At 41.0% G+C, this 26,888-nt stretch overlaps 1 protein-coding gene across 16 annotated transcripts in view; it reads left to right on the top strand.

Moving 5' to 3' along the window:
- ODAD2 (outer dynein arm docking complex subunit 2) overlaps positions 1-18,555 on the top strand; it is a 186,558-nt gene extending 168,003 nt beyond the window's left edge. For all 16 annotated transcript variants that reach the window (XM_084979979.1, XM_021064724.2, XM_021064723.2 and 13 more), the window contains one exon: positions 16,641-18,555. In XM_084979979.1, the coding sequence (XP_084836105.1) occupies positions 16,641-16,754 (114 nt within the window). In that variant the 3' untranslated portion in view covers positions 16,755-18,555. The remainder of the gene's footprint in view (positions 1-16,640) is intronic.
- Positions 18,556-26,888: the final 8,333 nt, after the last annotated feature.

The following is a 26,888-nucleotide window of genomic DNA, read 5'->3' as shown; positions in this document are numbered from 1 at the left end:
TATAAATCCATTAAATATATCTGGCCTCATATGCTATTTACAGAATTATGCTATATTACAGTAAGATTTCATGTTGATTTTCCGTCTCAATGATCTATCCATTGATATAAGTGGGGTGTTAAAGCTCCCTATTGTTATTATATTGCTGTCAGTTTCTCCCTTTGAGCTTATTAATATTCACTTTAAATATATCTGGGTTCCTATTTGGGGTGCATATATATTGATAAATGTTTTTTGCTGGATTAACATCTTTATCATTATGTAATGCCCATAATAATGGGCCATTGTTTTATAGTCCATTTTATCTGTATGAGTATAGCTATCCCAATGTTCTTTTCATTTCCATTTGTGTGGAATATCATTCTCCATCCCTTCAATTTCAGTGTGTGTGCATCCTTGCTTCTGAAGTCTCTTATAAAAAGTGTGTAATTGGGTCTTTTTTCATCCATTTAGTCACTCCATGTCTTTGATATGAGCATTTAGTCCATTTACATTTAAAGTAATAATAGAAGAGTTCCTGTCATGGCTCAGTGGTTAATGAATCCGACTAGGAGCCATGAGGTTGCGGGTTTGATCCCTGGCCTTGCTCAGTGGGTTAAGGATCCAGCATTGCCGTGAGCTGTGGTGTAGGTCACAGACACGTCTTGGATCCTGTGTTGCTGTGGCTGTGGTGTAGGCTGGTGGCAACAGCTCCGATTCGACCCCTAGCCTGGGAAGCTCCATATGCCATGAGAGTGTCCCTAGAAAACTCAAAAAGACAAAAATAATAATAATAAAGTAGTAATAGATAGGTACGTACTCATTACCATTTTGTTACTTGTTTTCTGGTTCATAGTTCTATTTCTTTCCTCTTTTTCTCTCTTTATAGTTTCATGGATTTCTTAAAGTGTTATGTTCAGGTTCTTTTGTGTGTTACTGCAAGGCATTTGCTTTGAGGTTACCTTGAGGTTGACACATAACACTCTGTATATATAATAGTCTGCTTTAGGTTGACAACAAATTTGAACACATCCTAGAACTTTGTTTCTACTCCCCTGATCATGTCATATATATATGTTTGGGGAGGGCACAATTGTAGCATGTGGAAGTTCCCAGACCAGAGATCGAACTTATGCCACAGCAGTGACAATGCCTGATCCTTAACCACTGGGACACCAGGGAACTTCATGCTTTATTTTTTTAATTTTTAAATTTTTATATCTTTGTCTTTTTTTTTAGAGCTGCACTGCAGCATATGGTGGTTCCCAGGCTAGGGGTCTAATTGGAGCTACAGCTGCTGGCCTATGCCACCTCCATGCCAGATCCAAGGTGTATCTGTGACCTACACCACAGCTCACAGCAATGCCAGATCCTAACCCACTGAGCAAAGCCAGGGATCGAACCCACAACCTCATGGTTCCTAGTCAGATTTGTTTCTGCTGCGCCACGATGGGAACTCCTCCTCCTTTGGCTGTTGATTATATGTAAAACTCTTAATCTCATCTTCAATTTTAAATGATAAATTTGCTGGGTAAAGAATTACTGATTGGAAGTTTTTTTTTCAACACTGACTATGTTGTGCCATCCCTTCTGGCCTGTAAAGTTTAGGCTGAAAAATCTGCTGATAGATATGTGGGGTTTGAAATTAACTTTGATGATCTTGGAAGATATGAAGTAAAGATGTGATTTATGTATGTATATATATATATTATATATATCACATGTAGACAAATTTTATATGTGTGTGTATATATATGAAGCCTTAAAGACTTGGATTTGAGAGCAATTATTCATGAAATAATGAGAGTGTATGACATTTCACTTGGAGGGTGTTCAGAGAAAAGAAAAAAACAATAGGGTTGGGAACATAATGTGATATCCCGAGTTATACCATGATGGGAAAAAGAAGAGTATTCTACAATAGCAGCTTTTAGAGTATTAAAGGGGAAAATCCAAACAAATCAGATACATGCTATTTTTAAAACTAAAGTATAGCTGATTTACAATGTTATGCCAATTTCTGCTATACAGCAAAGTGACTCCGTTATATATATATACACATTCTTTTTATATATTATTTCCATTATGGTCTATCCTGGGAGATTGGATATAGTTCCCTGTGCTATACTGTAGGACTTTGTTTATTCATTCTAAATGTAATAGTTTGCATCTACTAACCCCAAACTTACAGTCCCTCCCACAACCTCCCCCATCCCACTTGGCAACCACAAGTCTATTCTCTACATCAGTGAGTCTGTTTTGAATATAGGTTCATTTGTGCCATATTTTGGATTCTGCATATAAGTACTATTATATTTATCATACTAAGCGAAGTAAGTTAGAAAGACAATCTCTAATTGCATCCATATTGCTGCAGATGGCAGTATTTTGTTCTTTTTATGGTTAATGTTCCATTGTGTGTGTATGTGTATATATATATATATATATATATACATAAAACCACATCTTAATCCATTTATCTGTCAATGAACATTTAGGTTGTTTCCATGTTTTGGCTACTGTGCATAGTGCTGCTATGAAATGCATGTATCTTTTTGAATTATAGTTTTGCCCAGATATATACCCAGGAGTGGGATTGCTAGATCATAGGGTAGTTCTACTTTTACTTTTCTGAGGTCCCTCCATATTATTTTCATTAGTGGTTGTACCAATTTGCATTCCCACCAGCAGTGTAGGAGGGCTCTCTTTCCTCCATACCCTCTCCAGCATTTGTTATTTGTCAACTTATTAATGATGGCCATTCTGACCCAGTGTGACATGGTACCTCATTGTAGTTTTGATTTGCATTTCTCTAAAAATTAGTGATGTTGAGCAATTCTTCATGTGCCTGCTGGCCATTCATATGTTGTCTTTGAAAAATGTCCATTTAGGTCTTCTGCCCATTATTCATTTTGTTGTAGAGTTATGTGAGTTTGTATATTTTGGAGATTAAGCCTTTGTTGGTTGTATCATTTGAAACTATTTTCTCTCATTCTATAAGTTTTCATTTTGTTTATGGTTTCCTGTGCTATGCAAAAGCTTTTAAGTTTGATTAGGTCCCAATTGTTTATTTTTGTTATTTCCATTGCCATCAGGAGACTGATCTAAGAAAACATTTGTACAGTTTATGTCAAGAGAATGTTTTGCCTATGTTCTCTTCTAGGAGTTTTATGATGTCATTTCTCATGTTTAAGACTTTGAGCCATTTTGAGTCTATTTTTGTGCATGGTGTGAGGGTGTGCTCTAGTTTCACTGATTTACATGCCACCGTCCAGTTTTCCCAGCAGCACTTACCGAAGAGACTTTCTCCTATTTTATATTCTTGCTTCCTTTGTCAAAGATTGGCTGTAGGTTTCTGGGTTTTTTTCTGGGCTTTCTGTTATATTCCATTGATCTGCATACCTGTTTTTGTACCAATACCACACTGTTGTGGTTGCTGTAACTTTGTAATATCACCTGAAGTCTGGGAGAGTTATGCCTCTTGCCCTTTTTTTTTTTAACCCATCTCAGAATTGCTTTGACAATTCTGGGTCTTTTACAATTCCATATAAGCTTTTGGATTATTTATTCTAGTTCTGTGAAAAATGTCATGGGGAATTTCATACGGATTACATTCAACCTGTAGATTGCTTTGGATGGTACGACCATTTTAACAATATTAATTCATCTAGTCCAGGAGCATGGGATATCTTTCCATTTCTTTGACTCTTTAATTTCTTTTATTAATGTTTTATGGTTCTTAGCATTTAAGACTTTCAACTTCCTTGGTCAGTGTTATTCCTAGTATTTTATTTTTGGGGGGTGTGATTTTAAAAGGTATGGTTTTTACATTCTTTTTCTGGTATTTCATTGTTAGCATACAGAATGAAACTGATTTCTGAATGTTAATCTTGTATCCTGATACTTTGCTGAATTTGTTCATCAGATCAGGTAGTTTTTGTATGGAGTTTTTATGGTTTTCCATATGTAATATTATGTCATCTGCATGTAGCAAAAATTTTACCTCTTCCAATTTGGATACCTTTTATTTCTTTGTCTGATTGCTGTGGCCAGGACTTCCAATACTTTATTGAATAAAAGTGGTGACAGTGAGCATCCTTGTCTTATTCCAGATTTTAGCAGAAAGTCTATCAGATTTTCTCTGTTGAGCATTATATTGGCTGTGGGTTTGTAATAAATGGGTATATATTACCTCTATACCCACTTTGGTAATTAAGAGTTTTTGTCTTAAATGGATGTTGGGTTTTGTCAAATGCTTTTTCTGTGTCTATTGTGATGATCACTTGGGTTTTAACAAGGAAAATGCTATTTTTAATGAAGTCAAGAGAAGAAACTGTTTTAAGCACAGGTGCTGGACCAATGGGATGGATGTTATTGAATAATGGCAAGAACCAAAAGTGTGTGGTGGATTCAAAGCAAAGGGATTCCTAACAACCTTGAAAAGGGGTGAGGAAATGGGAGTTCCCTCATGGCTCAGCAGGTTAAGGACCTGGCATTGACCCACTGTGGCTTGAATTTCTGCTGTGGTGTGGCTTTGCTGCCTATCCTGGCAACTTTTGCATGCCATAGGAGCAGCTGAGAAAAAAAAAAAGTGAGGAAGTGGATGCAGCATGTGAAAGCCACTCTTCGAAAAGTTTGGCTGAGAAAAGGTGCAAGAATGAGAGGTGGAGGAGTTTCTGTTGGGGTTCAGCAAAAACAAATCTGACTAGTATCCATGAGAATACAGGTATGATCCCTGGCTTGCTCAGTGGGTTAATAATCCAGAGTTGTTGTGAGCTGTGGTGTAGGTCGCAGATATGGCTCAGATCTGGAGTTGCTGTGGTGTAGGCCAGTGTTTACAGCTCTAATTCGACCCCTAGCCTGGGAACCTCCATATGCCATAGACGTGGTCCTTAAAAAGAGAAAGAGAGAGCTGGAAGGAGAGGTAAGGGGACTTGAGCACACTTAACTTGCAGTGCAGGAAGAAAGGGGAGGCAGTGAAGATATTGGATACGAGTGGAAATAATGGTGAAATGAGCTTCCAGGAGAGGTGGAGAGGTAGGGGAATGCAGAGCCTGAGGGAAGGAGATTAATTTAACCTAGAGGAGGGACATCTCTAGTGCATGATAGATGGCAGGGAGGAAAGGATGAGCGCACTGCAGTGGAAATCCATGAGTTTGATGGCAAGGAGTTGGGCAATTTCTCTTTGTGTGATTCTGTTTTTCCCATCAAGCAAGAGCAAAGGCACATGCTGAGAGGGAGGGACCTGAAGTAGAGGGCTCAGTAATTTGAGAATAGAGATGGTTTGAACTAGTTGCTGTAGCAGAAGAAAGTTGATGAGAGATACCTACATGGATCACAAGGTGAGAGCCTGTGGAGATGGGAGACCATGGATGTGGGTATCATTGCTGCAATTTTTGTGCGTCATCCAGAAGCCTGGCTGAGTTCCAGGATTTCAAAGTGTAATACCAGTATGACAGGAGAATGGTAGAGAAAAGAGAGCAAAACCTAGGGACAGGAAAGCAGCTGACATGGCAGATCAGAGTGTGTTGTCTAGATCCAGGAGTCTGTGAAGAGAGAGAAGCACTTCCTGTTGTTCTTGGTCCCTGGTCCCATTCTGTCCCTTTGAGAACGAGAAATTTCCAATAGAGGACACTTAGAGGCAGAGATGGAATGGCCGCTGGTATTAACAAGGCTCAAGTGTAACCATGGGAAAAGTTAACTAGTTAATGCAGAGTAGAAGTGAAGATCAATGGAATTAAGGAGGCCAAGGTCCACGGCTACAAGTGACATTATTGAGTCAAACTGTTTGAGATGAAATGTCATTTTAAGTCACAATTTTAATTAATTTATTTTTTGTCTTTTTAGGGCCACACCCACGGCATATGGAGTTTCCCAGGTTAGGGGTCGAATCGGGAGCTGTAGCTGCCGGCTTACACCACAGCAGCCCGGGATTGAACCTGCATCTGCAACCTACACCACAGCTCACGGCAGTGCTGGATCCTTAACCCACTGAGCACGGCCAGGGATCGAACCCGCAACGTCATGGTTCATAGTCAGATTCGTTTCTGCTGTACCACAATGGGAACTCCCTGTCCACATAAAATTTAATGTGTATTTTTGTATCCAAGTGGAGATGCCAACCAGGCAGTCAAAATCGCCTGAGTTCAGGTCAGAGCTGGAGCCTTGAATTTTGAAGGCATCACAAATGACGTGAATCTTATTCCACTCTATTTGATTAATATACATCATAAACACAATTTATATTCACCATATATATGTAACTATACACAGGCACACACACACAGTTGACTTTGAATAACGTGAGTTAGAACTGTGTGGGTCCACTTGTGTGCAGATTTTTTTCAGCAATTCTCCAGGACGCTATGATCTGCCATTGGTTGATTCTGTGGATGTGGGGGACCACTTTATGGAACTCGAGCATCTGTGGATTTTGGTTTCCATGACAGGTACTAGAACCAATCCCCGGTGGATCCTGAGGAATAACTGTGCGTGTGTGTGTGTGTATAATTCATATATAAAACTTCTCTCCAAGAAAAATTTACTTCTAAATATTCTCTCACAAAAGTGATTTAACTATAGGAACAGACAACCACACAGATGTTCAACCTCTTCCTAAAGGGAAATAACCCAAGTTAAATGCAGGCACTGTATCCAGAGTTGATAACAAGAGGGCAATTTTCCCAGAGTCTGGAGAAAACCTATGGACTTTTCCAAATAAGAGAGCAAATTAAACTCCTGAGTCTAATTTTTCTTCCTTTTGAAATCTACTAATGTTACATTCAAGAGACTTTTTTAAAGACCAATGGGGGACAAGAAGTATTAGAGAACTGGAAAGGAGAAAATAACATCTTATGTGTTGAAATTCAGTGGAAGAGCCCAGCAGATCTGAGGAATCCGAATGCAACGCTGACAGTGGGGCAACAAAGACAAAAATCCAGTTTACAATGTAGAAGCCTCAAAACAGCAGGAACTAGTAGCACACCAAGTGTGTCTAGAACTGGGTGGCAGGGTCAAGGGAAAGAAAGGGGAAGATAGATATTGAGAGGGAGAGATCGAGAGAGAGGAAGAGATTGAGAGGGGGACAGATAAAGAGAGATTGAGAGAGCACTCACAACCAAACATCAAGAATCACTTTGGACTTTCCAACAGAAACACTAGAAGCAAGCAGAAAATGCAGCAATGCCTTCAAAACACTTCCAATGCCTCAAAAATCACTTCCAACCTACAATTCTCTTCCCAGGCAAACTGTTAAGTCAGGTATGAAAGAAGACATGTTACGTCTTAAGAGGTTCCCCTCCTTTGAACATTTTTTCAAGAAGCTACTGGAGGACAGGATGATTCTTGTACTATCTTTTAAATGTCTTTTAAACCTTCAAAGAGAAAGTCAACAAACCCAGCTCCCATTCTAGGTCATCCTTAAGTTGTCTCTGACCACATATTGATGAAGTTCCTGCCTGCTCTATTTCAAGATTAATTTTACCCCCACCAGAAATGTTCTTGAGCTACTAAGAACCAGAGGAAAGCCATAGTGACTCAAAGCAGAAATATAGAGCCGTCTATTCCTTCTTCTGCGTTTCTGTAGGACTAGCGTTATCCAGTCCACATCACAGCTGCCAGGGGCCCCGAGGACTGTGAGCCCTGACACTCGGGGCTCCCTCATTTCTCCAGGAGGAACTCTTGGACCCTGTCACAGGAGCAGGACTGACAGGGACTCAAAGACTCTGTCCCAGCAACCTTCTCCTGAGAACCCGTTGCCCTCTCTTCTACAGAGGTGCCTGCCCACGTGCCTCAGCCTCCTCTGCCCCAGCTCCCACATCTCCAGCGAAGCCCGGGGCAGTGGAGGTTGAGGCTAACCACCAGAGAGCAGTTATGTGAACCAGGCCTTGCTCTGAGAACCTTACAGGTATAACTTGGCTCCTTTCCAGAGATACTCCAGATAATAATAGACACAGGTGGCCTCCCCAAGCTCACGCCCCTTGGCCTGATCATGTATCACACCTTCTCCTAGGTCATCCTCGCCTTCCTCTGACAGCAGCTGCAGGCTGGGTGCTGATCTTTTTATCATCAGATGTTGTAAAGGTTAAGCAGAGGCATAGATTAATAGGAATAATCTAAAATATTAAATTATCAGTTTATTTCACTTCTCTACCATCTTCTCCACATTCCTTCACACAGAATTTTTTTTTTTTTTTTTAAACTTTGAAATCTTCCAACCCAGTAGGAAGAATACTTGACTGAAAAGGCATTTGAGTTCTGATCAACTTTGCAAATGTGGTCATAGGATAGTCATTTGCAGGAAGGAAATAGAGGGAGTTCTTTGTGACGCAGGGGAAACAAATCCGACTGGTGTCCATGAGGACGTGGGTTTGATCCCTGGCCTCGCTCAGTGGGTTAAGGATCTGGTGTTGCCATGAGCTGTCGTGTTGGTCACAGACACAGTTCAGATCTGGTGTTGCTGTGGCTGTGGCGTAGGCAGGCAGCTGTGGCTCCGATTCAACCCCTAGTCTGGGAATTTCCATATGTCGTGGATGCGGCCCTAAAAAACAAAGAACAAAACAAAGCAGATAGATTAGTTTTATTCAGTTATTCTAATGACATAGGGTAAACTCTATTTTTCATAATATAAATGAATAAGTTAATAGTTTAGCCTTACCTTTCTGTGAATATTTAAAATTCCACCGACTACTTCTGTATTCATCCAGCTTCTCCTATTTCCCATTGCAAATATATTCCAGATCTAAAGCACTTACCCCATTTTAATTATCTCCTTCATGTCTTTGTTGGTCTCTTGGAGCCTGGCGTCCTTCTGGACTAGAGGCTGACTCAGGAGGAAACTCCAGTTTGAGTAAGAACTAATCAGTGTATCATAATGAACACAGTTATATTAGTGCCACTTCTTGCCTTATGTTTTGTTCACTTAACAGGACACCACAAACCCCCTGTTAACATTTACTCTCAATAGCATTAGACTAAAATTGCTTATTTAGATCACTTTGATTGGAACTCTAGTGAAGAAAGTGAGCGGACAGCAAACTTGATGTTAATCTCTTTGACTCAACAACCTCCAATTTGTGATTTAAAAAAAAAAAAAAAATACTACCACTGGAGCTCCTTTTGTGGTGCAGCAGAAATGAATCCCACTAGTATCCATGAGGATGTAGATGCAATCCCTGGCCTCACTCAGTGGGTCAGGAATCCAGCATTGCCGTGAGCTGTGGTGTAGGTCGCAGACACAGCTCGGGTCCCACGTGGCTGTGCCTATAGTGTAGCTCTGATTCGACCCCTAGTCTGGGAACTGCCATAGGCCACAGATACAGCCCTAAAAAGCAAAAAAATATGTACATTATAGAATACTGAAGATGACTGTTTATGAGCATGCAGTGTAACACATTATAGTCATGTCACTGACCCCCCCACCTCTCCTATTAAAAAAGCACTATTGCAAATCCTGATTTTACTGGTAAGAAAACTGAGGCCCAGGGAGAGTTACCCCAGGTCCTAGCCACTGAGGAAAGTCCAGGACTGAAAATCAAAACCAGACTGTCTGAACCCCAAGCGTGAACTCACAGCCACTACACTCTCTCAGCGATGAAAACATCCTTATCTTTTGTACCCCACAGAATTATCTTTGTCACTTTGATCTATCTAACAGCAAAATGCAATCCTAAACAACCATGTCTGTATGCATCTTTTTTCTTTTAATTTCAGCCGCACCTGCAGCACATGGAAATTCCTGGGCCAGGGGTCGAGCGTCAGAACGGAGCTGCAGCTGCCAGCCTTTGTCACAGCCACAGCAACGCTGGAGCCAAGGCGCATCTGCAACCTACACTGCAGCTTGCAGCAACGCCAGATCCTTAACTCACTGAGTGAGGCCAGGGATCAAACCTGTATTCTCACCGACACTAAGTCAGGTTCTTAACCTACTGAGCCACACTGGGAACTCCTGAATGCATCTTTTTATCCATCCTTTCCTATCACTTCTTCAGCATTCTTATCCTGGAAACCACAGGATGCACAGATATTCTTTACATTTGATAAGAAAAATACAAGGGCAACTTGAAGCCCTTTGGGCGGACACCGTGAGCGTCCTTCCACCCAGGGCGTGCGGATATCTGCCACTTCCTTTTCCTCGGATGTACAGCGTGTGTCCTAGGAGCTCCTGACCCAGCCAGTAAGCAAGCCAGTCTCCATTCTTTGCATTTCTAGCACTCTCTGGAAGAAGGCTGTTAGAGCTCTCTTGATTGTATGTTCCATTTCTACCACCTAGTACTCCAGACCCAGCACTCTAATCTCCTAGGTGTGGTGTGTATGTGTGTGTGGTGTGTGCAGTGTGGTATACGTTGTGGTGTGTGTATGAGGTGTGGTGTGTATGTATGTGTGGTATGTGGGTGTGCATGCAGAAGCTCTCTAGCAGAAGGCTTGTGAAAAAAAACTTGCAAGAAAAACCAGAGGACAGACCCTCCCAGTGTGAAGAAACATCTGGGCAGAAAGGGCCCTGGATGGAACAGAGAGCCTCCCGGCCCCCAAGCCGTGCAGACATGGACCTCAGACCACAGGGCACATACTCCTGTCACCCAGAGGCAGACAGATACCACGACAAGGCCAGCCCTGTGCATCACATCACTGAGCAACAGAATGAAAGGTTTTGCCCCAACCAGCAAATAGAAAATGTGTGTTGAGGCCCAGGGCTTTGGGGAACTGTCATCTGAAATGAATTACCAAGGCTCTGGGTGGGGACTGGGAGCACCCGCCAGGGAACCTCTGCAGCAGAGCCTGGCCAGCCTGGAAGCCAGGGGGCCTCAGGGCCAGCAGATGCCTCACCTCAGTGCCTGGAAAAGGGAGGCACCAGCAGAAGGGTTCACATCCGCTCTGGGGACTCCAGATCTTTCTGGAAACCCCGCAGAACTGAGTGTGCACGCAGTTATTTCTTACACTGCCAGTTCCAATGAAACTGCTCTTTGCAGTCTGGGTTCGCCCAGCAATGTGAAGTCAAACCACAGGAAAATCTGTAATCACTCAAGCTGGTACATACTTTTCATACGACTGAAATGTAAAGGCGGGAATGGTTAGCAAAGTAGAAATTGGACGCAGACACCAATTCCCTCGCTCCCTTGGTCTCACCTTCCAGGGCATGTAAGGCTTAGGTCACGGCTGCATTTGCAGGGCTTCTGCCTGTGATCAAAGCCTTTGCCACTGGAGGCCGTATTCGCTTGAGGCCGAACCATACAGCGCTCTCCCCACCTCCTGGTTCACGCCAACACTGTAAAAAGTTATGTGTTTGAATGATGTTTTAAGGCGCCCCGTGCAATTAAGTTCTAAAGCAAGGGAGCTGGTTTTCCTTCAGCGTGTATATGAAACTCCCAATAAATGTAAGGTCTCTGGGTGGGTTTGGGGGGAGGGAGCGGATTAAAAAGAGGAAAATTTTTGAAAGAACAAACACTTCAAAAAGGTAAACCTGAGGTGTTTTTCCTCCTCATAAGCTTTGCCATGTTTTTACAGTTGGAAAAACTCTACCAATCAAAAAATATCTACTGGGGGAAAAAAAGCGCATAGCAATTTCCATAATCACTTGCACCCAATTTGCATCTCACCTTCCTAAGAAAAGTACTCCTTTTAAGTAAAGATCGCACACTATCACGTAGCACCTTTCCCCTTGCCCTGTGTCAGTGATTTGAAAACACACTGCTCCCTACTTTCGGTTAGCTGCCCCACAGATGCAGGTTCTTAGACTACGTTTCCATCACGTGGCTGTTTATAGTCATTTGAAGGCATTGCTCCAAGTGCCCTCGTCTGCTTGTGAAGTTCTTGAGAAAAATAAAAGCATATATTCCTGAACCTGATTCAAAAACCAAGACCCACATACAGTACGTGTTGTCCAGATAGTGGTTTGGGAAAGTAGCTCATCCTCATTCAATTCGTAAAGCAACATTAGCGTCACAGACCCCACGGGTATAAACAGTGCAATGATGCACCTTCATTGACAGCAAAATAGTGTTCAGGATGAGTAAGTTCAGAGCAGCATCACCAGAAGAGGGTCTTCACAAGTATCAAGCCCCTCATAACTTCTCTCTCTCTCTTTTTTTTTTTTTTTTTTTTTTTTTTAAGAGCCTTACCCGTGGCATAGGGAGGTTCCCAGGCTAGGGGCTAAATTGGAGCTGCAGCTGACAGCCCACACCACAGTCACAGCAATTCGGAATCTGAGCCATGTCTGTGACCTACACCACAGTTCAGGCAACACCAGATCCTTAACCCATTGCGCAAAGCCAGGGGTCGAACCTACATCCTCATGGGTACTAGTCAGTTTCATTACCGCTGAGCCGCAATGGGAACTCCAAGCCCCTCATACCTTCTTTATGCAGAAAATTCCACCCTTCCAACCTATACCCTTGGTTGAGAATATTCCTGGCAGAGGAAAATGGCCAGCGCAGGCTAAAATTAACCAATAATGAACAAATCGCAGTGCTTGGCACATAGGAAGCTTGGTAGCTAATAAAACCATTTCACGTTGTACAAATGTTAGGTAACCCATGGCTCCAGGCCAGTGAGTCACTGAAGTGCTGTTTAAGGAAGAGGTTCTCATTGCCCGTCCCCCCATACCTTTCAAAGCCATACTTGTGTCCTTTCATCTATTTTAAAAACTTCCACCCTTGCCTATATTTTAGTCATTTACAAACAATTTTTATCATAGTTAGTTTACAGTGTTTTGTTAACCTCTATTCTACAGCAAAGTGACCCGATTACACACATATATAGATATTCTTTTTCTGACATTAATCTCCATCATGTTGCAGCACAAGTGATTGGATATAGTTCCCTGTGCTCTCCAGCAAGATCTCATTGCTTACCTACTCCAAGTGCAATAGTGTGCATCTATGAACCCCCAATTCCCTGTCTATTCCACTCCCTCTTCCCTCCCCCTTGGCCACCACAAGTCTATTCTCCATGTGCATGAGTTTGCTTTTTTTTTTCTGTAGTTAAGTTCACTTGTGCCATATATTAGATTCCAGATATATCATATGGTATTTGTCTTTGTCTTTCTGACTTACTTCACTTAGTAGGAGAATCTCATCTGCAGCAATGTGGATGGAACTAGTCATTTAAAATACTGGATTGCTGGGCTCCACTGATCAAGTTTTTGGGCTAAAGATTCACTAACTGCCACATGGGATATGGAAGGAAATTTTGTGGTTCATGCAAGAAAAAGTTCGGCAAAATGAATTCCCCAAAGAGCAGTAGTCATTTTAATGCCCTCAGGAAGTTAGGTAACAGACAGGGTCGTCTATGGAGCTGAGTCATAAAAGGTACCAGCATTGATTAAACATTGTACTTGAACATAGAACATGTGAAAGCACAGGACATGCTCTCTCAGCAGCCCTATCCTGGCCGACCTTGGGACAGCCAGTGTGCCGCAGGCTCTCTGTCAAACACCCAGATGCCAACAGCATCCTAGGCTTCCTGTCTACATTTCGCACCCGCCATGCGCTGGTTTATATAATATGAAATTATGTAACTGGCATCCAGGGTTTGGGAGTAAAGGCATCTGACTCTTGGAAAGCTGGAGAGGGGACCACAGACCAACAACCAGGTCTGGAGGGGAGCATGGGCAAAACACGGGATTGTTTTTCTCGCCCATTGCCACTGGCTGCTTTCCAGGGGAGCTTGCTAGGTGGCAGTAGCCAGGGCTGATGCCAAGTGAAGCCTGGTACCCATGGAGGTCAACCAGAGATGAGGTGGGGCCTGAAGCCAGTGCTGACAGGGGCAGACTGGCCGTAGGGGAAAAAAATGCCTGCTTCCTCGTTCCCCTCAAACTAACCAGGGCCGGGCTCCAAGGAATAAATGCCAGAACCGGACTTCAGCCCTGGTGAAATAATCACCATGGTCATGAATAGCATTTACGGAGCACTTACTTTGTCCTGGGCTCTGGGTTTACGGGATTCAAATGCACAACCTGCGTGAAGCCAAGCTCCTCATGGTCCGTCTGTGCCTGGGACATGCAGTCCGGGACACTGAAGCCTGGCCGCCGAGGAGCAATTGAAAGTAACTGTCATCCTAGTTTCACTCTCTCAAGGCCGGGGCGCACAATCATGTCGTGCTAAGCTCTTAAAAAATCTCTTATCTTTGTTGCACTCAATCTCTCTCTCTCTGAAGATGCTCCCCAAATAACCCCCAACTCCAAGCTCTCCAAACTCTGTCTTCAAAACAGGACAGCAACTCCTCCCTCCCTCCTTCCCTGTCTTATCATTTTTCCGTCTCCCCCATGAGGAATCCTCTGCCCTTTCCAGTGTAAACTGCCCCTGCCTGTGCTTCTCCAGTTCTCCCTCTCACACACGGCGCCCTGGGATCTGCACAAGACTCAAGGAGCAAAACGGGATGAGGGGAAGGGGCGAGGTGCAAAGATTCTGATATACAGACAGAAAGAGCCTGTGGACACAGGTGGTCAAGCATTATTTTAAAGGTGTGTATATGTCTCCTTCTTTGGGATGACCCTCAGAGATAGGTGATCCCATTAAACATATGAAAAGACAGAGCTCTGAGGTTCAGGAAGTGGAAGAGTCAGGATGTAAGTCCAGAGAGCTGTGACCTTAAAGCCCTTGACTACTGTCTGAGCCAGCCTTTTCCAGAAGGGAGGAGCTACACAGCATCAGGCAGCTGTCTAGTGGGGGTTCACAAACAGAACTCCATTTTACCGCTTCTCAGACTTAAAAAAAATCAACAGGAATTCCTGTTGTGGCTCAGCGGGTTAAGGATCTGACATTACCATAAGCTGTGGCATAGGTCACAGATGTGGCTCAGATCTGGCATTGCTGTGGCTATGACATTGGCCAGCAGCTACAGCTCTGATTCAACCCCTAGCCCAGGAACTTACATATGCCACAGGTGCCTCTATAAAAATAAAATTTAAAAATCAACAACCAGAACTAGTGAAGGATGCAGGTTTGATCTTTGGCCTTGCTCAGTGGGTTAAGGATCTGGCACTGCTGCAAGCTGCAGGGTAAGTCATAGATGCAGCATAGGTCAGATCCCATGTGGCTGTGGCATAGATCTGCTACAGTTCTGATTTGACCCCTAGCCTGGGAACTTCCATACGCACAAAATATATATTTATTTATATATTTATATATATATTTTAAATTCCTCTTTGTAGTGCTTCCTTAAGAGATTAAATCAGATTCTCACACATACACCTACGTCTTATTTATTTATGCTTTTTAGGCCCGTACCTGCGGCACATGGAGATTCCCAGGCTAGGTTTCGAATCGGAGCTACATGCCACAGCCATAGCAACACAGGATTTGAGCCAAGTCTTTGACCCACACCACAGCTCATGGCAACGCTGGATCTTTAACCCACTGAGCCAGGGATTGATTCATTTCCGCTGCACCACAATGAGAACTCCCACAATATTTTTCTTTACAATATTTCTTTGCTTATCAAGCATCCTCATTCTACGACAGTATCCACCTTAGTACTCAAATGCTATTGTATGAAAGTTCACAATTCAAATTACATTTTAAATCTTTCATCAGAGCTATTAGTTAGAATTATAATTGGCAGATTTTAAAAGTTCTGCTTCATTTACCTGACATTTGACATCTACTGTGCATCAGTGTAAGATTCTTCCAGAGGTTACAATCTAAAGGACAAAAAGCATTCATCCAAATATCTGTGAAAAAGGAAAGATGATAAGTGTAGTGACCAACAATTTAGTAAACAAGCTTTTCAAGTTCTGATGAGGGAGAAATGGCATTTTGTCTGATGGAAATCCATGGAGGCTTTGTAGAAAAGTTAACTGGGTCATGAAAGGTAGATAATGGCAAGTCAAAGAAGGAGATGCCAGGGCATTTTAGGTAGAGGCCTGGCACCAATCAAGGCAAAAGTGGTGAAGTACAGGATGGAACAGGAGAAAGGTGAATGTCTAGAAGGCAAACTGAGGCCAGAGCACAGAAATCCTTTAAGGACAGGTTGATAGACTAGGCTGTCATTAGTTGGCCCTGGGAATCAATGAAGTTCTCTCTCAAGGGGCTGATATGATTAGATTGCACCAAAAAGGATACACCAACAGTCTGGGCTTGATACACTGTCGGCTTGTCCTGGGAGCTGGGAAAGCCACAAAGGATGCAAGAGAAGTTTCAAAATCAGAAGCCCTCGCAGTTAGATGACCAAAGAAAGGAAGGAGAAACAGGTCTAGCTCAGCTCCGGAAAATAAAATGTTAAGGATTTTCTAAGAAAGTCCTGCATCTGATTAAGTACCATTTCTTGTTTTTCTTTCTAGGGCCGCACCCACGGCATCTGGAAGTTCCCAGGCTTAGGGTCGAATAGTAGCTGTAGCTGCTGGCCTGCCCCACAGCAACCCCAGATCTGAGCTGTATCTGTGACCTACACCACAGCTCATGGCAACCCTGGATCCTTAACCCACTGAGTGGAGCCAGGGATTGAACCCATGTCCTCATGGATACTAGGTGGAATCATTACCACTGAGCCACAAGGGAAACTCTCTTGATTAAGTACCATTTATATTTGCACTTGCCACAATGGAATGTCTTGGACTTTTTTTGGTGACTTTAAAAAATATTTCGTATTTCACATTATTTCCACAGCCTAACTTTACCTGTTTTTTCTTATTCCCCTTTTCTTCCCCCCTCCTGCATGTGTGGCAGCTTCTACTGGATATGGTTGGATCCCCGGATCAGGATCTCCAAGAAGCTGCTGCTGGCTGTATATCCAACATCCGCAGGCTGGCTCTTGCTACAGAAAAGGCGAGATACACTTGAAACTCAAACTGACAGTACAAGTGACCAAATATTACATGAAACAGAACATGTCACTCCTCTGCCCAGGAAGCCTAAACTGGGAAACATTTTGTACCAAATCCTCTACAGGCAGATGTCTAACTGAAAACAAAGGAATTCAGAAGTGCTAAGGATGCTGTTTATCCAAAATTTGCATAAGTATTTTTGTTCTATTAGGAATACACCAAACTATTTGTGATCATATTTTCCAGGAATCTGAGATACATGTATTCAGCATGTATAGATATCTATCTATTTATATCTGTTTTGGCAATGCTTTTGTCTTTGTGTTAATTTTAATGAAAGATAGGGCTTTCCTGGTGTGCATTTTTTATAGTCATTCACGAGTGTCTTTAGAATTCCCTTTCTGTTAAACCAATCTAACTGTCCTGTCAGTATGGTTTTGTTTGTGTGATCGTTTGCAACCCACCGGAGAGCTCTGAGATGTGCTGATTTCGCAAACTGTTATTCAATAGAGTTTGGAGTTAAGCAGCTGGACTTAGGGAGACCATCCTGAGGTCATTCCAAGTTTCTTCTAAAGACTATGAACATCCGAGAAGACAATGGATAACTGTCACTGTAGCAGAGAATGCAAATCACAAAAACATAAGCAGTGAGTGAGATTTTCACTTTAGGGTTTCCAAAGAATAAACAATTGCATGTTTTATTTCCCTCACAGGCTTCACCAACGCTTTTATTGAAAGAATTAATTTATGCCGATATGAGGATAATATTACCTCCCATAAAATTGCTTTGAATTTTTGAACTTGTTTTCAGCACACAAAGTACTATTTAAAAAGTAGCTACAAAGGAGTAATAGCATTTTATCAGGTTATAGAAACATTAGAAGGCACTTAAAAGAATCACATATGTAACCTTGGTGTGCTGAAATGTTTGGGAACTGACCGTCCCCAGCGTCTAAAACTAGCTAGAAAAATGGCTTTGCATGCATCCGCTCAGTAAACCGACAATCTTGGTTAATGCTTTGAAAGAGCAGGCAAGAAGGTTTTATTGAAAAATATTAAGACCTGTGTGTGTTTGTCATAATTTGACGATCGTAGACTTAATTGAGTTAAATGTAAATAATTCGTCTGAAATGAAAACGGCTGTACAGAATGAAAATTATACCAGAGATAGATTCTCTGATAAAAACGTGAGGCATTTCTGAGAATTATCAGGTTTTGTAAAACACCAACTCATCTTCATTGCTTTTCAAAGGAGGACATAAAAGAGGCTAATAGAAACAAGGAAATGATCCCAATGCTAATGAAGAATTGAATTTAAATAATAGTTAAATCCTTTAACGTACATCAGTAGGTATTTCTAATGTCAAAGTCACTGGTTAGTTGTGTTTCACTAACATTAAAAAACACACCTACAAGTCATGAATTATGACAGCTACAGAAAAAGAATACATGTTATTATTAAAGGAAGCTTTCACCATCATTTTAAGGTTTTTAAATATCCTTGGAATTAGTGGGTCCTGAAAGTGGAGGGAAGCAACAGGGGAGGAAAAAAAAAAAACCAAAAAAAACCCGCACAAAGACAACTGGATGGTTGGGAAGATTGTTCCTTTATCATACGCAAGTTTAGGATTTCTGTTTGTAAATGTTAATAAATGCATAAAATAAGAGCAACAGTACCGTTTTAAAAGAAACTAAACTTGTGGAAACATACAGTAAATTAACATGAAAGTCATGTTGTGTATTACTAACAACTGTTTCTTTTAATTCTAAAACACCAGAAATGTAGTACCTTTAGAGTAAACAAAAGAGCAGCAAAACTTAAAGGTCAATTTTTGGCTTTGTGTGTGTGTGAAACATCGTAACAGAAATCGCTAATATTACCAGAAAAATGCCAAAAGCAGTGAGTGAAAGCACCATAGCTATCAGAGAACACACATGCAGATGATCATACCATTTCTTTGCTACTCTATGCTGGGAGAGCACACTTTTTTATTTATTTATTTTTTTGCATTAGATTTTATGTAAGATTTTTTTTTCTGTTATTGTTACTTTCTGCTTTAAAGCTGGTGACATTAATTCTTCCTAAGTTTTCAGGGACAAGGTTATTTTTTAGGTTTTATTCTTCCCTAGAACATCCTGGGAATCCAATTTGCGCTCCATGATAGCTGGCTATTTCAGTCTGAAAGGAGTTTAAGATGGAAGGAATTTTAAATAGATATTCCACTGTCTTTAGTTTGCAAGGTTTCCTTTTAGAAACCCTGGCGACAATGATCCTGCTGTTTGTAGACCCTGTTCTTTTGCTGCTGTCAGGATGACCTGTGCTAAAATAGTTTCTTTTTAAAGTTTTTCTGGATTCTGAAAGGGAGTGGAAAGTTAGATGTCTTAGGGAATGACATTGTGAATCCTATTATTTTGACAGATTTTGGTGTTACCCTTATGCATCTCTAAGGCATTAGCATGGACATGAAAGACAACGATTCAAAATACTTGAAAATTTATTTCCACTTAGGAAAATAAGAAATTCAGCTGTTGATAAACAGACAATGACCTAAACAAGATTAAGTTAAAATAATAAAGAAAAATTCATAGTCCAAATAATTGAAGATGTGTAATCTCATTCCACAGAAGACTTGGGAATGCAATATTCAGCCAAAACAATAAGGATGTCCAATTATTTAAGGATGTCACTGCCTTAAATGCATTAAGTACCTCCCAAACACCTATGTTCCAAGTGAGATTCTCGTCCTCAATGAGAAAGGAGTAGAAAGACAACCACATTGTATATAATGCTACCAAATGCTGACATTGTATTAGGTACTTCCTACTCAAGATCTCATTTAAAATATAGGAGAATCAGGAATCCCAGATAGAGAAGAAAGAGACAAAGGGCCTGAGAAAAGTATTTGAAGATCATAGCTGAAAACCTCCCTATCATGGGAGAGAAAACAGTCACCCCAAATCCAGGAAGCACAAAGTCCCCTACAGAATAAAAACCAAGGAGGAACACCTTGAGATACATATTAATAAAACTGACAAATAGAAAATATTAAAAGCAGGAGTTCCCGTCGTGGCGCAGTGGTTAACGAATCCGACTGGGAACCATGAGGTTGCGGGTTCGGTCCCTGCCCTTGCTCAGTGGGTTAACGATCCGGCGTTGCCGTGAGCTGTGGTGTAGGTTGCAGACGCGGCTCGGATCCCGCGTTGCTGTGGCTCTGGCGTAGGCCGGTGGCTACAGCTCCGATTCAGCCCCTAGCCTGGGAACCTCCATATGCCGCGGGAGCGGCCCAAGAAATAGCAACAACAACAACAACAAAGACAAAAAAAAAAAAAAAAGAAAATATTAAAAGCAGCTAGGAAAAAGCAACAAATAAAATACAAAGGACAGAATTAGATCAAACAGTCCAAAAAATGTATATGGAACCACAAAAGACCCAGAATTGCCAAAGCAATCCTGAGGAACAAAAACCAAGCAGGAGGCATATATCTCCAGACTTCAGGCAATATTACAAAGCAGTAACAATGGAACAGAATAAAGAACCCAAATATAAACACAGACACCTACAGTCGATTAATCTTTGACAAAGGAGGCAAGAATATAAGATGGAGAAAAGACGTTCTTTTCAGCAAGTGGTGCTAGGAAAGCTGGACAGCCACATGTAAATCAATGAAACTGGAACACACCCTCACACCATGCACACAAGTAAACTCAAAATGGCTTAAAGACTTAAACATAAGACAAGATACCATCAAATTCTGAGAAGAGAATGTAGACAAAACATTCTCTCACATCAAACTTACAAATGTTTTCTCAGGCCACTCTTGAAGGCAACAGAAATGAAAGCAAAAATAAACCAATGGGACCTAATCAAACTGACAAGCTTTTGCACAGCAAAGGAAACCATTAAAAAAACAAATGAACAACAACAACAAAAAAAAAAACCAAGCTATGGAATGGGAGAAAATAGTTTCAAATGATACAACTAACAAGGGCTTAATCTCTAAAATATACAAACAAATTATACAACTCAACGGCAAAAAAACCAACAACCCGGAGTTCCCGTCATGGCACAGTGGTTAACGAATCTGACTAGGAACCATGAGGTTGCAGGTTCAATCCCTGGCCTTGCTCAGTGGGTTAAGGATCCAGCATTGCTAAGAGCTGTGGTGTAGGTCGCAGACGAGGCTCGGATCCTGCGTTGCTGTGGCTCTGGTGTAGGCCGGGGGCCACAGCTCCAATTAGACCCCTAGCCTGGGAACCTCCATATGCTGTGGGAGCAGCCCTAGAAAAGGCAAAAAGACCAAAAAAAAAAAAAAAAAAAACCCAACAACCCAATGAAAAAATGGGCAAAAGACCTGATTATTAGAGAAATGCAAATCAAAACCACAATGAGGTACCACCTCACACCAGTCAGAATGGCCATCATAATAAGTCCACAAATAACAAAAGCTGGAGGGGGTATGGAGAAAAGGGCACACTCCTGCACTGTTGGTGGCAATGTAAATAGGCACAACCACTATGGAAAACAGTATGGAGATACCTTAGAAAACTAAATGTAGAACTACCATATGACCCAGCAATCCCACTTTTGGGCATACATCCAGACAAAACTTTCCTTGAAAAAGACACATGTACCCATATGTTCATTGCAGCACTATTCACAATAGCCAAGACATGGAAACAACCTAAATGTCCATCAACAGATGAATGGATTAAGAAGACGTGATATATAGGAGTTCCCGTCGTGGCACAGTGGTTAACGAATCTGACTAGGAACCATGAGGTTGTGGGTTCGGTCCCTGCCTTTGCTCAGTGGGTTAAGGATCCGGTGTTGCCGTGAGCTGTGGTGTAGGTTGCAGACACGGCTCGGATCCTGCGTTGCTGTGGCTCTGGCATAGGCCGGTGGCTAGAGCTCTGATTCGACCCCTAGCCTGGGAACCTCCATATGCCGCAGGAGCGGCCCAAAGAAATAGCAAAAAAAAAAAAAAAAAAAAGAAAGCTATACTACCTGCAATTTATTCACCACAACAAGAGCACCATCAGCCTGGGAACAGCAAAAAACCACAAACAGTGGTTCTTCTGAGGAACGTGGATAACAGCTTTCATTTAAAAAAAAAGATGTGATATATATACACGATGGAATACTACTCAGCCATAACAAAAGAATGACATAATGCCATTTGCAGCAACATGGATGGATCTAGAGACTCTCATACTAAGTGAAGTCAGAAAGAGAAAGACAAATTCCACATGATATCACTTATATCTGGAATCTAATATATGGCACAAATGAAACTTTCAACATAAAAGAAAATCATGGACTTGGAAAAGAGACTTGTGGTTGCCAAGGGGGTGGGGGAGTGGGATGGATTGGGAATTTGGGGTTAATAGATGCAAACTATTGCCTTTAGAATGTATAGGCAGTGAGATCCTGCTGTATAGCACTGGGAGCTATATCTAGTCACTTATGATGGAGTATGGTAATGTGAGAAAAAAGAATGTATATATGTATGTGTGACTGGGTCAGTTTGCTGTATAGTAGAAAATTGACAGAACACTGTAAACCAGCTATAATGGAAAAAATAAAAATCATTTTAAAAAAATATAGGAGTTCCCGTCGTGGCGCAGTGGTTAACGAATCCGACTAGGAACCATGAGGTTGCGGGTTCGGTCCCTGCCCTTGCTCAGTGGGTTAACGATCCGGCGTTGCCGTGAGTTGTGGTGTAGGTTGCAGACGCGGCTCGGATCCCGCGTTGCTGTGGCTCTGGCGTAGGCCAGTGGCTGCAGCTCCAATTGGACCCCTAGCCTGGGAACCTCCATATGCCGTGGGAGCGGCCCAAGAAATAGCAAAAAGACCACAAAAAAATAAATAAATAAATAAAATAAAAAAATACAAAGGAATCAGCTGATTTTTCAGCACAAACTCTGCAGGCCAGATGGGAGTGGCATGATACATTTAAAGTCATGAAATGGAAAAACCTACAACCAAGAATACTGTACCCAGCAAGGCTCTCATTCGGATTTAACAGAAAAATCAAAAGCTTTACAGACAAGCAAAAGCTAAAAGAATTAAGCACCATCATACCAGCTTTACAAGAAATGCTAAAGGAACGTCTTTTTTTTTTGTCTTTTTGTTTTGTTTTTGTTGTTGTTGCTATTTCTTGGGCTGCTCCCACGGCATATGGAGGTTCCCAGGCTAGGGGTCGAATCGGAGCCGTAGCCACCAGCCTACGCCAGAGCCACAGCAACGCGGGATCCGAGCCGCGTCTGCAACCTACACCACAGCTCATGGCAACGCCGGATCGTTAACCCACTGAGCAAGGGCAGGGACCGAACCCGCAACCTCATGGTTCCTAGTCGGATTCATTAACCACTGCGCCACGACGGGAACTCCCTAAAGGAACGTCTTTAAGCAGAAAAGGCCACAACTAGAAACAAGAAAATTAAGAAATGGGCAAGCTCATTGGTAAAGGCAGTAAACAGTAAAGGTAGGAAATCATCCACATTAATATGATATCAAAACCAGCAATCATGAGAGGAGGAGAATACAAATTCAGGTTATTTAAAATGTATTTGAAATCAAGAGATCAGCAACTTAAAACAATCATGTATATATACAGACTGCTATACCAAAACCTCATGGTAATAGCAAACCAAGAATAACAGATAAATACACAAAAAAGAAAAAGGTATCTAAGCACAACACTAAAGATTGTCATCAAATCTCAAGAGAAGAAACCAAAAGAGGAAAAGAAAAAAAAAAAAAAAAAAAAAGACCTCCAAAACCAAATCCAAAACAATTAACAAAATAGCAAGAAGAACATATATACTGATAGTTACTGTAAATGTAAATGGATTAACTGTTCCAATCAAAAGACGCACTGGCTAAATGGATACAAAAACAAGACCAATATATATGCTATCTGCAAAAGACCCACTTCATATCTAGAGTCATGTACAGACTGAAAGTGAGAGGAATGAAAAATATATTCCATAATAATGGAAATCAAAAGAAAGCTAGAGTAGCAATACTTACATCAGACAAAACACACTTTAAAATAAAGACTATTACAAGAGACAAAGAAGGACACTACAAATGATCAAGGGATCAATCCAAGAAGAAAATATAACAATTGTAAAAATATATACATACATATGTTGAGGAGCACCTCAATATATAAGGCAAATGTTAAGAGACATAAAAGGAAAAATCGATAGTAGCACAATAATAGTGGGGGACTTTAACACACCACTTCCATCAGTGGACATCATTCAGACAGAAATTCAACCAGGGGAATTCCCGTCACGGCACAGTGATTAACGAAACTGACTAGGAACCATGAGGTTGCGGGTTCGATCCCTGGCCTGGCTCAGTGGGTTAAAGATCTGGCATTGCCGTGATCTGTAGTGTAGATTGCAGACACGGGTTGGATCTGGTGTTGCTGTGGCGTAGGCTGGTGGCTACGGCTCCAATTAGGCCCCTAGCCTGGGAATCTCTATATGCCATGGGAGTGGCCCTAGAAAAGCCAAAAAGCCACAAAGCAAAAAAAAAAAAAAAATTTTTCAACCAGGAAACACAGACCTTACATATTAGACCAGGTGGTCTTAATTGATATTGATAGTGCATTCAATCAGCAGCAGAATACACATTCTTTTCAAGTGCACATGGATATTCTCCAGGATAGATTGCATGCTGAGACACAAAACAAGCCTTGGCAAATTGTAGAAATCTGAAATCACATTAATCATCTTTCCAGCCATAATGCTATGAGATCAGAAATCAACTACAAGAAAAAATCTGCAGAAAACAGACATGGAGGCTAAACAATATGCTACTAAACAACCAATGGATTACTGAATAAATAAAGAGGGAATAAAAAAATACCTAGAGACAAAAGAAAATAAAAATATGGAGAGCCAAAACCTATGGGACACAGCTCTACAAGGAAAGTATAGTGCAATGCAAGCTTACCTCAGGAAACAAGTAAAATCTCAAATAAAAAAACCCTAACTTTACACATAAAGCAAATAGAGAAAGAAGAACAAACAAAACACAAAATTAGTAGAAGAAAGCATAAAGATCAGAGCAGAAATAAATGAAATAAAGGTTAAAAAATAAGATCGATGAAACTAAAAGCTAGTTCTTTGAAAAGATAAACAAAATTGATAAACTATTAGCCAGATTCATCAAGAAAAAAGGAGAAGGCCCAAATCAATAAAATAAGAAATGAAAAAGTAGAAGTTAAAAATGACACCGAGAAATAGAAAAGATCATAAGGGACTACTGCTAACAACTATAAGCCAATAAAATGGACAACCTAGAAGAAATGGATAAATTCGTAGAAAGGTACAAATCTCTCAAAACCATGAAGAAATACAAAATATGAACAGACCAGTTAACAAGTATTGAAATTGAATTTGTGATAATGAAACTCCCAGCAAACAAAAGTATAGGACCAGTTGACTCCACAGGCAGATTCTACCAAACATAGAGAAGAGTTAGTACCTATCCTTCTGAAACTATTCCAAAAAACTGCAAAGGAAGGAACACTTCCAAACTCATTCCATGAGGCCACCATCACCAAAGATACTATACACACACACAAAAAGAAAATTACAGGCCAATATTATTGATGAACACAGATGCAAAAATTCTCAGCAAAATACTAGCAAATCATATCAAGCAGTACATTAAAAGGATACACACCATGATCAACTGAGATTTATCTCAAGGATGCAAGGATATTTCAACACCTGCAAATCAATCTGTGTAATATACCACATTAACAAATTAAATAAAAATCATATCATCTCATTAGATGCAGAAAAATCTTTTGATAAAATTCAACATTCATTTATGATGGAAAAACCCTCTCAAGAAAGTGGGTATAAAGGGAAACTACCTCAACATAGGAAAGGTCATATGTAACAAACCCACAGCTAACATCATACTCAATGGTGAAAAGCTGAAAGCATTTCCTCTAAGATCAAGAATAAGGCAAGGATGCCCACTCTTGCCACTTTTATTCAATGTAGTTTTGGAAATCCTAGCCACAACTTGCAGAGAAGAAATAGAAATAAAATGATTTCAAATTGAAAAGATATAAAACTGTGACAATTTGCAGATATGATACTATACATAGAAAATCCTAAAGATGCTACGAGAAAACTGTTAGCAAGCTCATTAATGAATTCAGTAAAAGTTGCAGGATAAAAAATTATTAAACAGAAATATCTTGCATTTCTATTTCATTGAAAAATGAAAAATTAGAGGAGTTTCCATCATGGCTCAGTGGTTAATGAATCCAACTAGGAACCATGAGGTTGCAAGTTCAATCCCTGGCCTTACTCAGTGGGTTAAAGATCTGGCATCGCCATGAGCTGTGGTGTAGGTTGCAGACACAGCTTGGATACCACATTTCTGTGGCTCTGGCATAGGTCGGTGGCTATGGCTCCAATTAAACCCCTAGCCTGGGAACCTCCATAAGCCACGGGAACGGCCCCAGAAAAGGCAAAAAGACACACACACACACAAAAATCAGAGAAATTGAGGAAACAATCTCATTTACCATCATATTAACAAAGAATAAAATACCCAGGAATACACCTAAGAAGGCAGAAGAACCGTACTCTGAAAACTATAAGACACTGATGAATAAAATCAAGGATGACACAAACAAATGGAAAGATATACCATGTTCTTGGATTGGAAGAATCAATATTGTTAAAAAGACTATACTACCCAACTTGAACTTCAGATTCAATGAAATCACAATCACATTACCAATAATAGCATTTTTCACAGAACTAGAACAAAAAAAAAATGTTTAAATTTGTATGGAAACACAAAAGACACCTTATAGCCAAAGCAATCCTAAGAAAAATAGAGCTGGAGGAATCAGGCTCCCTGACTTCAGACTCTACTACAAAGCTATAGTCATCAAAGCAATATGGTACTAGCACAAAAACAGAAATATAGCTCAATGGAACAGGATAGAAAACCCAGAAATAAACCCGCACACCTATGGTCAATTAATCTACGACAAAGGAGGCAAATATACACAATAGAGAAAATTTAGTCCCTTTAATAAATGGTGCTGGGGAAACTGGACAGCTACATGTAAAAGAATGAAATTAGAACATCCTCTAACA

Source organism: Sus scrofa, chromosome 10 (genome assembly GCF_054392235.1).
Source record: "Sus scrofa isolate SSC_HxYL_T2T_F1_AM1 chromosome 10, Sscrofa_HxYL_maternal_Yorkshire_Landrace_v2.0, whole genome shotgun sequence".
NCBI classification, from domain to species: Eukaryota; Metazoa; Chordata; class Mammalia; order Artiodactyla; family Suidae; genus Sus; species Sus scrofa.
This window is presented reverse-complemented; position numbering and strand designations above follow the sequence as displayed.